An 11,874-nucleotide genomic window follows, 5' to 3' on the forward strand; every position below is an offset into this window, starting at 1 on the left:
CAGACACAGTGGTCAGTGTCAAACTAGGGAGATAGGAGACAGACACAGCGGTCAGTGTCAAACTAGGGGGACAGGAGACAGACACAGTGGTCAGTCCCAAACTAGGGGGACAGGAGACGGACACAGTGGTCAGTCCCAAACTAGGGGAAGTTCAGGAGATGGACACAGTGGTCAGTCCCAAACTAGGGGAAGTTCAGGAGACGGACACAGTGGTCAGTCTCACACTAGGGGAGCAGGAGACGGACACAGTGGTCAGTCTCACACTAGGGGAGCAGGAGACGGACACAGTGGTCAATCTCAAATTTGTTGCTGTTTTGTTTTTTAAGACAGGGTTTTTCTGTGTATTCCTGGTTGTCCTGGAACTAGTGCTGTAGACCAGGCTGGCCTCAAGCTCACAGAGATCCACTTGGCTCTGTCCCTCAAATGCTAGAATTAAAGACGTGCACCCCCACACCTGGCTCTCAAATTCTTGATAAAGCCAGATGTGTAGAAGAGAGGGCCAGGGGACAGGAAGCGGAAGGTGAACTGGAGGAGAGAAGAAACTTCCAGCAGCAGGAGCTTCTGCAAAGTCAGAAAGGCAGAGCCGGGGAGGAGGCAGAGGTAAAAAAAAAATACAACCTTGTTCGGACAGTGAACTTGCTCCCAGTCTTCAGGACGAGGGGTCGGTGGAGAGTTTGGGGCATGCAGGGCTGGGATTCCACCACAAAGGACCTGAGGAAAGAGGTGTGCAGAGAAGATAACAGCTCAGTTCTGTAGCAATCGTATCCCCGTGTTTCTTCCTTGTCTCTCCCACCGGAGAGTCCTCCCAGGCTGCCAGACCTTTGGAGCAGGCGCTGTAGTAACTCCGTGACTTGGGCATTCTGCAGGTCCACCCCTTGGCTAAACATGTCACCCTCATACTTCAGCATGTAACTCATTTCCTTTAACTGTCTCAGCAGCAGCCGGAGGTGGAACAAGAGTTTTGCTCCAGATGTCATCCTGGGTGACAGAGGACGGGGAGAGAGGATGTGTAGTTTTACGGGGCCCCACTGAGGTTCTGAGTGCCCTCCCTTTAATGACATGGAGAGCTGGAAACAGAGCCAGGTGTGCACTGCGCCCCTCCGCTCCCACACTCTCAAGGCTGAAATGTGATCCTGCCTCAAAAAACTGACAATATACAAGGGGTTAATGATGTTGCTTGTTTGGCAGAAAAAGCACAAAGTCCTAGGTTTGATCCCCAGCACTGTATAAACTGGGTATAGCATCATACGCTGGAAATCCCAACACTGAGGAGGCAGAGGCCAGATCCGAAATTCATTTTCAGCTATATAGCGAGTTCAAGGCCTGCCTAGGAAACCGGAGACCCCGTCACAAACAGAATCCAGGAAGCACATGGTAGAGTATTCAACACAATTTTGTCGCTGTTGTTTTTGTGAGACAGGGTTTCTCTGTGAAACAGTCCTGGCTGTACTGGAACTTGCTCTATTGGCCCTGAACTCAGAAGTCTGCCTCCTGCCCACCCCCCCACCCCCCCGAGGGCTGGGATAAAGGTTTAAAGGTGTGCATCACCACCGCCCAGCTCCATTTCTTTTCTTTCTTTTTTGGGGGGAGGAGATTGTTTTTGAAACAGGGTTTTTCTGTGTAGCCCTGGATGTCCTGGTATTCACTCTCTAGATCAGGCTGGTCTAGAACTCACAGAGCTCCACCTGCCTCTACCTCCCAAGTGTTCATTTATTTTATTTTATCATCATCATCATAATAATAATTATTATTATTATTTAGGTTTTTCGAGGCAGGGTTTTTTTATTTCTTTTTTAAAGATTTATTTATTATGTATATAGGGTTCTGTCTGCGTGCATGCCTGCACGCCAGAAGAGGGCACTAGACCTCATTATAGATGGTTCTGAGCCAGCACGTGGTTACCGAGAACTGAACTCATGACCTCTGGAAGAACAGCCACTCTCAACTGTCGAGCCATCTCTCTAGTCCAGGTTTCTTTTCTTAAAGATTTATTTTATTAAACCAGTATGGTAACCCCTGCCTTCAGTCCCAACACTAGGGAAGCAGAGGCTGGAGAACTGGTCAGTTCAAAGCCAGCCTGGTCAACGCAGCGAGTTCCAGGCTACCCAGCGCTACATAGTGAGACCCGGTCTCAAAAGCAAACCAAACAAAGCAAAGGGTGGAGAAATCATGACTGTGGATGAATTCATTACTCTACGTTATTTCTTTACCAGAGCAAAGATTGGACTCTGAGGTTCCCTGAGTTGGGAAGACAACAAACAAGCAGAGTGTGACCACAGTCAAAAGAAAACGTGGCAGACGAGGCCACGGCATCACCTGCTGCACTTCTTCCCCTTCCCACCCTTCCATTCGCCCTCTGTGCTGACAATCAAATCCAAGACCTTGTGCGTGCCGGAGAAGTGGAGAAGCGCTCTGCCTCCGCGCTCCGCCCAGCCCTTCACTTGCTGTCCCTAGACCACACAGCATACGAAGCTCCGTGAGGCTGGGCCTGGTGTGTGCATGAGGATGGAAAAGAACTATCTCTTCCTCTCACCACTGCTCGAGCTGTTCCAGCTGCAGCTCCGGTGGTGGGGCTCCAATGCAGGATTTCTGCTGCTGCATCTTCCACTCATCCAATTTTGGCAGCAACAGGTCGACCAGGGTGGTTAATCGGCCCACTAGGGCCCTGGAGGTATCCAGCACCTCCTAGCAAAGGGAGAATGTGGTCTAAGCACCTCTCTCCATCAGCGGAAACAAAGCCAGCAAGGCTAAGAGGCCGGAGCCCCCAGCCCCCTCTCCTGCAGTTCCCTGCTGCCCGCTCTGACCAGCCCTTCACCTTTCTCATTCTGTCCAGTTTGTTGGCTGTTGTCTGTACAAGCTGTTGCTGTTGGTTCTGATGGGGGTCCAAAGATGGCGTCTTGTCTGAAAGGCAAACCCAAGAGTCAGCTCACGGGTTCCTCTGCTCTTCCTTAGCCAGGGTCTCAGTCAGGAGGTGGAGGGAGAGGAAGGGAGAACCAGGCAAAGTACAGGCACCTGGGGTCTCACAGGCAAACTCTGAACGGCCCAGAAGCCCACTCAGCCTGCTAAGGCAGTTCCGACATAAGCCCGCTATCATTTCCTAGCGGCTCCTCAGCTGCCTCGCTATTCCAACCTCCGCAGCACAGCCTGGCGCCACTGTCCTGCTATCCACACGGGCTACCGATGCCACATATGTGGCAGTCACTCAAGGTGACTGCTGCTCTCTGGAGCGTTCGGCTTCTGTCATCATCCACACTAGGTCCCCAAGATGACCCCTGTCCTTCTCCCACTTCGAGAGGACCTACTCTGAGTGAGAATCGTGTATCGGAAGCTGAAGACATCGTGCAGGTCTTTCAGTTGCCTGACTGATTTCACAAACGTCTGTAGAGAAGATGCAACCCCAGTAAGGCGGCTTCTGAAGGGCAGAAGAACTGAATCCTCTCCACCCGACAACTGCCACAACCACCAACCTCAACCACAGCCTGTAAATCCAGGATTCGGGTTTCAATCTCCAGCTGCTGGCTTCTCGCGGCTGCTTCGGGAGCTGGCCCAGCTTGCACCTGAAACAAGAGGCTCTCAACATGTTCCAACTCTGGCTTTCTTTTCCAAGACAAGGTTTCACTATGCTGCCCTGGCTGTCCAGGAACTTGCTCTATAAACCAGACTGACCTCGAACTCATAGATATGCCTGCTTCTGCCTCCTGAGCACTGAGGTTAAAGGCGTGCGCTCCCTTCCCCCTCCCAGAATGAATGTTGACTTTTCATCCCTAAAATCAGGACTTGAAATTTTACTGCAGGATGCGGAGAGATCCTGGTTGGAGACGAGGTCCCTGTGTCCTTTCTGTGGTGTCCTTCCGTCCCAACTTTCAACACTGCCACCACGCTGTCCTTACCTCCTGAGCCCTTTGAGCCTGATTCAGAATTCTCTTCTCTTCTAGGAGAAGGTTAAAGATCATCTCAGCCAACTGGGTAGGACCATTGGGTAAAGTCTAAGAAAGAAACACACACGAATTGATCCATTCAGCTACCTTACCCACCTGCCATTCCAGACCCTGCTCTTGGTGGCCCTAGTACTGTCCCTCCTTCGGGGTCCCTGGCCACCTCCTACCTCTGTCTAGACTCTGTATCTACCCGTATCAGTCCTTTAATCTGCCAGTAGCACCCCAAGTCCAGACTCTGTCTTCCGGTCCCCAGGTCTGCCTCCCTTTGCATCTTTAGGAACATTCTTTACCCCATTCCTTACCCTGTTCTCAGACGCTGGCCCACCCTATTAGTTCCAACTCTCCCAAGTACCTGGATGTCCCGGTTGAATTTTCGCAAGTTATGCTGCAATAAAAAGCAATCAGGATCCGAGCTGTGGTCCCACTGCTTCAGCTGCTCCAAGATGTTGAAGTACAGCATGTTGGCCTTGGAGTGATCGTTTCCTAGCACGGCTTCCCTCCTGAGGACCAGGCATGACAAGGATTAGGATCTCAGCTGCTGTGAGATCGCCTGCCCCTCCTGGGAAGTCTCTGGGACCCTGAAGGCTCAGAGGAAAGAAACCAGCTCAACTCCCGAAGTCCTCACCAGTTCTGGTCTTCGATCCAGGCAGCCAGGTGCTGTCGAACATCCATTGGCAGGAGGACTTGAGAGTAGAGCTGGTGCAACTGGTCCAGAAATGGGCTGTCAAGATTCTGCAGCATCTCCCACTGTGCCATCTGGACTCTGTGTGGAAAGGATATCAGCTCTCAGCTGGACATTCTACGGAACCAAATCATCCAGAGTCTGACAATTTATGAATTTATTGTTTGGTTTACAAAAAAACAAGCAAACAGGCCATTCGTGGGGGTGCACGCCTTTAATCCCAGCACTCAGGAGGCAGGGGCAGGAGGATCTCTGTGAGTTCGAGGCCAGCCTCATCTACAAAGTCAGTCCCAGAACAGCCAGGGCTACATAGAGAAACCCTGTTTAGAAAAACAAACCCAGGATCTCACTCAGTAACCCAGCTGGCCTAGAAGTCACAACAATCCCACGTCAGCCTCTTAAGAGTTCGGATGTAGGCATGAGTCACCAAGTCTGGCTATGAGATTTTTGTTCTAATTTAAAATATTTTAATTATACAATTAGAAGATACAGAAAAGGGACTGGGGAGTTGGCTCAGTGTTTAAGAGCGCTTCTTGCTCTTCTAGAGGACCAGCTTTTGATTCCTAGCACCCTCATGATGACTGATAACCAGGGGATCTGACGCCCTCTGCTGACCTCTGAGGTCATCAAGCACTTAAGTGGTATGTCTACATCCATGTAGGCAAAACTCATACGCATAAAATAAGATACAGAAAATACTAGTTTACGTTGCTCCTCCTCTCAATCTTGGGTCCATCCTTTCTCTTTAGATGTAATTCTTAGTGCAGTTTGCTGCGTTTTTTCCAGGGAATACTATTCAATAGTTGCAATATGTGGTACTTTTTTGCTTTACTGGTAACTTTCAAACACACAAAAGTAGAAGGAAGAGCTGGCATGGTGGCACATGCCTGTAATAACAACAGCACTTGACAGCTGGAGGCAGGAGTATGGAGGGCAGGCTCAGCTACATAGTATATTTAGGTCAGGCTGGACTGCTGTGGAGCCGACTTTGTACATTATAAATATGTATTACTCCCATTGGTTCATAAAGAGCTGACTGGCCTATAGCTGGGCAGAAAGAGATTGGGCAGGACAGCCAGACTAGGAGGCCGCTGGGAAGAAGGGTGGGATCTCGGGAGTTACCAGTCAGACACAGAGGAAGGAGGACGTGTACAAAATGAGGTAACAAGCCATAAATAAACAAGCCTTTTCCTACAAAGCTTGTAGGAAATGGAATAGAAATGGATGAATTTAAAATGTGTTAGTTAATAACAAGCCTAAGCTATCAGCCGAGCATTTATAATTAATAACAAGTCTCTGTGTGGCTATTTGGGGAGCTGGCTAGTGGGTCAGAACTGACTGGCGGGACAGAAAAACTCTACCTATACTGGACTACATGAAATTCTGCCTCAAAAAAAAAAATAGAGGAGGCTGGAGAGATGGTTCAGAGGTTAAGGGCATTGCCTGCTCTTCCAAAGGTCCTGAGTTCAATTCCCAGCAACCACATGGTGGATCACAACCATCTGTAATGAGGTCTGGTGCCCTCTTCTGGCCTGTAGGCATACACGCAGACAGAATATTGTATACATAATAAATAAATATTTAAAAAAGAGAGGGTTGCTTACGTACACATTATCCAACCTAACAAATAATATTCCCACAATCTAATGTCATCTACCTCATCCACTTAATTTGCTTGATCTTTGTGAGTTTGTGTTTGTTTATTCAGGAATGAAGGAGAAGCAATAAAGATCAATGCTGGTCTTGAGTACTCATGACTTTTGCTGGCCCTGGAGTTTTATTTAGGGTCAGCGAAGGAAACATGCCTTACCAACTGCCCACCACCTACGAAAGGACCTCTGTTTAAGGTGGCTTAAGTGCCAGTCATTCAATCTCTAAGACTGGAGCATTTTTATGACTGTCAATCCCTCGTCTTTGGGAGAAATGCCAAATTTGGAAAGACCCAGAAATTTCACACAAAACTGTTTTCCCCGACACGAAGCAGGCAGTGCCGTGTGCATTTCGGCACATTTTCCCTTCCCACTGCCATCTCTTATCTATTATGGGAATTCATCTGCTCCCCTCGGCTGCCTGAGGAAGCCTCTCCGATGACAAACGGCTATGAGTAGAACAGAATATCACTAGGAATCATTTTGTTGATTTTCTTTTTCAGTCGGAGCTCAGGAAACCCTGAAGAAGAGGGGAAGAAAGAATTGTAGGAGTTAGAGAGGCTAAGGACAGGCCCACAGAATTAACTAAGTAGGGAGTCACAGGGGCTCACAGAGACTCAAGAAGCAATCATGGAGCCTGCAAGGGTCTGCGCTAAGTCCTCTGCATACAAGCTGTGGTTGCTTAGCTTGGGGTTTTTGTGGGAGTCCTAGCAGTCGGAGTGGAGGTAGCTCTGACTCTTGCCTGCTCTTGGGACCCTTTTCCGCCTACTGGCTTGTCTCTACTAGGTTGCCTCAGCCAGCCTTAACATGAGGGTTCGTGGCTAGTCTTTTGCATCTTGTTATGCAGTGCTCAGTGTACTGGAAGGCCTGCTCTTTTCTGAAGGGAAACAGAGGAGCAGAGGATGTAGGGGAGAGGGTTGGGGACGGATGGGAGGAGGGAAGGAAAGGGAGGCTACAGTTGGGATATATTGTATGAGAGAATAAATTTAAAGAAAAAACCTTTTATTGCACCTGAAGCCTGGAAGATGAGAAGAAACAAGCACACGCATGTTCTTCGAAGTCACACGACTCTACTACAGGGCAAACAAAAACATCTAGAGTCCGTGACTGTCTTTCTTCCTCTGAGAGTAGAATGGAGAAGGGAAGAGATTGGGCAGGAAATCAAATTTTTCTTAAAAACAAACAAACAAAAAAGTATTTATTTGTGTATAATGGTGTGCAGAGCTGGGGTGGAATGGACCAGGGCTTTAGATTCTCTGGAGTTTGAGTTTCAGGGTGTACTGAGTCTCCAGGTTTGGGTGCTAATAACCAAACCCCAGTTCTCTGCAAGAGCAGTGAGCTCTCTTAACCACCGAGCCATCTCTCCACCCCACAGAGCCAATTTTTCATTTTAGCTTACTACTAATAATCCTTGATCCCAACCCTTGCTGGAGTTCAAACACAGGACCTCTCTGTGCCCTGGGAATGCTCTAGCTGAGCTAAATCTCAGATGGTATTTGATTCCTTAAAACTATATACTGTGTTGCTTTTCTGTTTTTGTTTTGTTTTAAAACTATGAGATTTCTCTGTGTAGGCCTGGCTGTACTGGCACTCACTGTGTAGACCAGGCTGGCCTCAAACTCACAGTCCCTGACTCTGCTGGGATTAAAGACGTGCACCACCACCGTCAAGTTCATTGGTGTTTTGCTTGTATGTTTGCATAATGGTGTTTGATCCCCTGAAACTGGAGTTCCAGACAGGTGTGAGCTGCTATGTGGGTGCTGGGAATTGAACCTCTGGAAGAAAAGTCAGTGCTCTTAACCACTGAGCCATCTCCCCAGCCCCTGTATTGCTTTTATGAAACAAGAACTTCATTTTAAGGACAAGATCCCAGTTCTTCGGGAATTAAAGGGCTGGTATCAAAGCAAGGGAATGCATGAATACCGAGATTTAAATAAGAAACCAAAACATAAGAAACAAAAGTTCTAAAGCTGCATGATCCCCACAACACAGGGCAACAAAAGGACAGCCAAGAAGAGGCCCACTGAGGGCCCAGCATCGACGTCTAGTAGAAACCAGAGGCCCCGGACCAGACCGATGGCTTTTTGCAACAAACACATGCAAGTAGAGATCCATGAACAACGGGGTTTACTGCGTGACACCGCAGCTTCCGTGATGAGATTTTAAAATTCTTCACCTTTTTTTTCTTTTCCCTGTCTTCTCTTAAATTTTGTTTTATTGGGAGTGCTGGGGCAGAGGGTGGATGCTAAGGGAAGGGGAAATGAAAGGATCAAGGCACGTGGTGTAGGGACTAGAGAGTTGGCACTGCCTGCTGTCCCAGAGGACCCGGGTTCAAGTCCTAACACTCACATGGCAGCTCACAACAGTCTGTAACTCTATCTGTGAGATCTGACAACCTCACACAGACATACATGCAGGCAAAACACCAATACAAATAAAGTAAAAATAAGCAGATTATTTGTTTAAAAAGATAATTCATATAAAAGATACACAGCATAGAAAGAAGGAAGGGAGGGAGGGAGGAAGGGAAGGAGAGTGAGAGAGAGAGAGAGAGAGAGAGAGAGAGAGAGAGAGAGAGAAAGGAAGGAGTTGCTGGGCGTGGTGGCGCACACCATGAATCCCAGCACTTGGGAGGCAGAGGCCCAGCCTGTTCTGCATAGAAAGTTTCAGGACAGGCAGGGCTGCACAGAGAAACCCTTCCTCGAACAAGAAAGTCTTCTACTGCAGTTATTGGGGCTGCAACAAAATGCTTCACTCTCTCAAACACCAGTTTTGCACTAAGTAAGATTTTCTAAAATAAATTAGACTTTGTGTTTATAAACAGTTTCACCTTCCAGGACCTTATACTTACATATCTAAAACATATATGCATATTGTTTGTTTATATATGTGCATATATACACACATAAATAAGGATGCCTGTGTTTTTATTTGTGTATTTAGTTAAGTAAGGAACAAAAAATAAAAAAAGAGGAAAAGGCACTGGAAAGATGATGGCTCAGCGGCTAAGAGCACTGGCTGCTCTTCCAGAGGACCCTGGGTTCGATTCCCAGCACCCACATGGCCACCACTCCAGTCTCAGATCTGACGCCCTCTTCTGACCAACACAATAACTGCATGCATGTGGTACACAGACAAAACACCTTTACAAATTAAATAATAAACAAACGGATCGATAGATAACGCAGAGCAGAGGTTAAAGTTTTGGCTTATGACAAGGAACAAATGCTACATGCCAGGCTTCAGGGGTTGCGGAGGAGTTTTGGAAGGAAGTCGACAGGGTTGAGAAGTAGAGTTAAGCGGGGGTGTGACATCCTGGACACACCAGAGCTTCAGCTACTGCCAGAGAGCAGAAGCCTTCTCCGCAGGGGCATCACGGGGGGGGGGGGCAGCAGCCCGTCCCGGGAACGAACTCGCGCCTCCCTGCTCCGCACACCTCTCGGGGCCTGTACCTTCTGAGGGTCCAGGGCCGCTCCTCCCAGTGGCTCCCGCGACAACTTGCAATCCTCCGGGCGGCTCAAGAACCGTTTCCACCCCGCCCCCGACTCCGGCGGACCCAGATCGTGAGCGGCGGAACGGGTCACCGGCGCTGAACACCTGCGGTTCCGGGCTCTCCGAGGCGACCCGAGCTCAGCCACGCCCTCCCCACGTGCCTCATTGGTGGAGCCAAAACCCCGCCCTCTTTCGGGCTGGACTAGCCGCTCTGAACCTCAGCGCCGACTTCAGTGACTGGCGGAGAGGCTCCCCTTAGCGCCCGCCCCTCGACCGAGATGGGCGGAGCCCAGTTAGTGTCGTACCCAAGAATTCAAGCAGCTGACTTTTCTGAATCAGCACCGCCAGGGAAAAGAAACGAAACCATAGCCTGCAGAGGCGCCCAGGACTCCATAGAAGGGGTGGGACTTGCATTTCGACACTTTAGGATAGGGAGGGAAGAGCCGAGGTAGTTTTGAGGATATAATCATACATACTATAAATTCAGGCTATCAGTTTTTAATTATTTCTAAAACCACTTGCTCAGGTGAAAACTCACTAGTCCCTCATTAGGAATGTAAAAGCTGAGTTTCAAGAAAGAAATGACCGGCAAGTGATGACAGGACCCCACACCCTTCCATCCATCCATCCTTCTCTTGCCAGAATTTGCTCTGCTGCGATCTCTTGTATGCTAAGACACCATAATTCCTGACTAAGGTTGGCCCCCAGTAGGAAGATGGACTTTCAGCTTCTGACACAAAACTGGCCACGGCTGTTTCCTCCAGGTCGTGTGAGGGTCCATCCTTCCTGGTCTCTGGCTACGGGAAGCTCACCTCTTTCTCACCATAATAATATTGGATCAGCCGCTGAACCCCAGCCTTCATTGCTGGCCTAAGAGCAGCACTGATGACCACCCCAGCTGGCCCCCCTGACAGACCCGCCATGGCCATCAGAAGGTCATACCCCAGATCTATGGCCCCATCTTTGCCTCGCTCCTTGGCCTTGTCAGAGCAACTCTGAAAGGCATAATACAAAGCTGTGCCTAGATTGTAGTAGGCCCCCACTGCCGGCAGCTGCCCGACCACCTCGTGCATGCTCTGCTCCTGCTCGTTGTCACAGTCGGAGTAGGAAAGCCAGCGACGGACCCTGTTTGGACCTGGCTGCTCCCAGGCTGAGCGCTGCAGAGCGGAGGTCAGGGCGTCCATTGACACTTGCCGGTCCGCGTGTCCGCCTTGCTGGAGCTCTTGAAGATGGTGGATGAGGGTCTGGGTAGCCTCCACACCTCCCAGCTGGTACAGCTGAAGCTGCAGAGCCCAGACCTCGGCCTGGCAGCCAGCTTCCTCCAGAGCATTTCTCAGAGCCAGACCGACCAGGAACTGGGGGAGAGGTGGGAGATGAGAGAAGCCAGGCAGGGACTTTGGGAGCAGAGCCCTGCAGGACAAGGGGTGTGAGGACGCCGAGGGAGAGAGCATTGTAGAAGGACCGGTTGGCTCTGGGTGTGGCATGGCATCCGCGGGACACAGCAGGAGAAAGCAGAGCAGCGGGATTGGCATCATGATGAGTCGGACGCGATGCATGTCTGGAGCAGAGTACCCTGAGAAAGAGAGAACCCCAAAACATGCAAACCATCTCACTGAAATTGTGGTTTTAAGGGAACCCAAGACTCAGGGGGCCCCCTTCTCTATCACCTACCTCCAACCTTTTGTTCTTTTTAGTAAAGGGTAGAATAAGGGAAATGCAATGCGATTTTTCCTTGGTCTCTGTTATCTCTGTGTCACAGAAACCTCCCTGTTTTGTGCCCACCCATTTATAGAGACCCAGATTACCATGTAGTCCGGTCATGGAGAAGTGAGACCACTGGGGTAGGCTTGGTGGCTCCTCCTCTTTTTTCTAGTTCTCTGTCCCGTGAAGAGAGGAGATATTTGTAGTCACTGCAGTGGAAGGGCCAGGACTGACGGCTAGAATAGGCCCATCCGTCCCTACAGTGCAGATACGGCCTCAGATGTTGACATTGGCCAGGGCCTTTGCAAATAGCAGGAACAGAAAGGTTCAACAGCAAAACCAGGTGCTTTAATGAGGGCATCGATCTTATCCTCCAATAAGGTCACCAGCTTTGTTTTGTTTTGTTTCCAAG

At 49.4% G+C, this 11,874-nt stretch overlaps 2 protein-coding genes across 2 annotated transcripts in view; both read right to left on the bottom strand.

Moving 5' to 3' along the window:
- Stat2 (signal transducer and activator of transcription 2) overlaps positions 1-9,877 on the bottom strand; it is a 22,405-nt gene extending 12,528 nt beyond the window's left edge. The window contains exons 1-10 of the mRNA XM_005371199.3: positions 9,722-9,877; positions 4,564-4,701; positions 4,291-4,438; positions 3,891-3,986; positions 3,468-3,557; positions 3,303-3,378; positions 2,816-2,901; positions 2,534-2,685; positions 820-978; positions 619-711 (exon numbers count right to left, since the gene is read on the bottom strand). Coding sequence (XP_005371256.1) covers positions 619-711; positions 820-978; positions 2,534-2,685; positions 2,816-2,901; positions 3,303-3,378; positions 3,468-3,557; positions 3,891-3,986; positions 4,291-4,438; positions 4,564-4,694 — 1,031 coding nt within the window. The 5' untranslated portion in view covers positions 4,695-4,701; positions 9,722-9,877. The remainder of the gene's footprint in view (positions 1-618; positions 712-819; positions 979-2,533; positions 2,686-2,815; positions 2,902-3,302; positions 3,379-3,467; positions 3,558-3,890; positions 3,987-4,290; positions 4,439-4,563; positions 4,702-9,721) is intronic.
- A 366-nt stretch (positions 9,878-10,243) lies between these two features.
- Apof (apolipoprotein F) lies at positions 10,244-11,750 on the bottom strand. Its single transcript, XM_005371200.2, is given in 2 exon segments — positions 10,244-11,334; positions 11,567-11,750. Coding segments are annotated over 2 exon segments (1,041 nt in total). The 5' UTR covers positions 11,583-11,750; the 3' UTR covers positions 10,244-10,309.
- Between the last annotated feature and the right edge of the window lie 124 nt (positions 11,751-11,874).

Source organism: Microtus ochrogaster, unplaced genomic scaffold (assembly GCF_000317375.1).
Source record: "Microtus ochrogaster isolate Prairie Vole_2 unplaced genomic scaffold, MicOch1.0 UNK99, whole genome shotgun sequence".
Taxonomy (NCBI): domain Eukaryota; kingdom Metazoa; phylum Chordata; class Mammalia; order Rodentia; family Cricetidae; genus Microtus; species Microtus ochrogaster.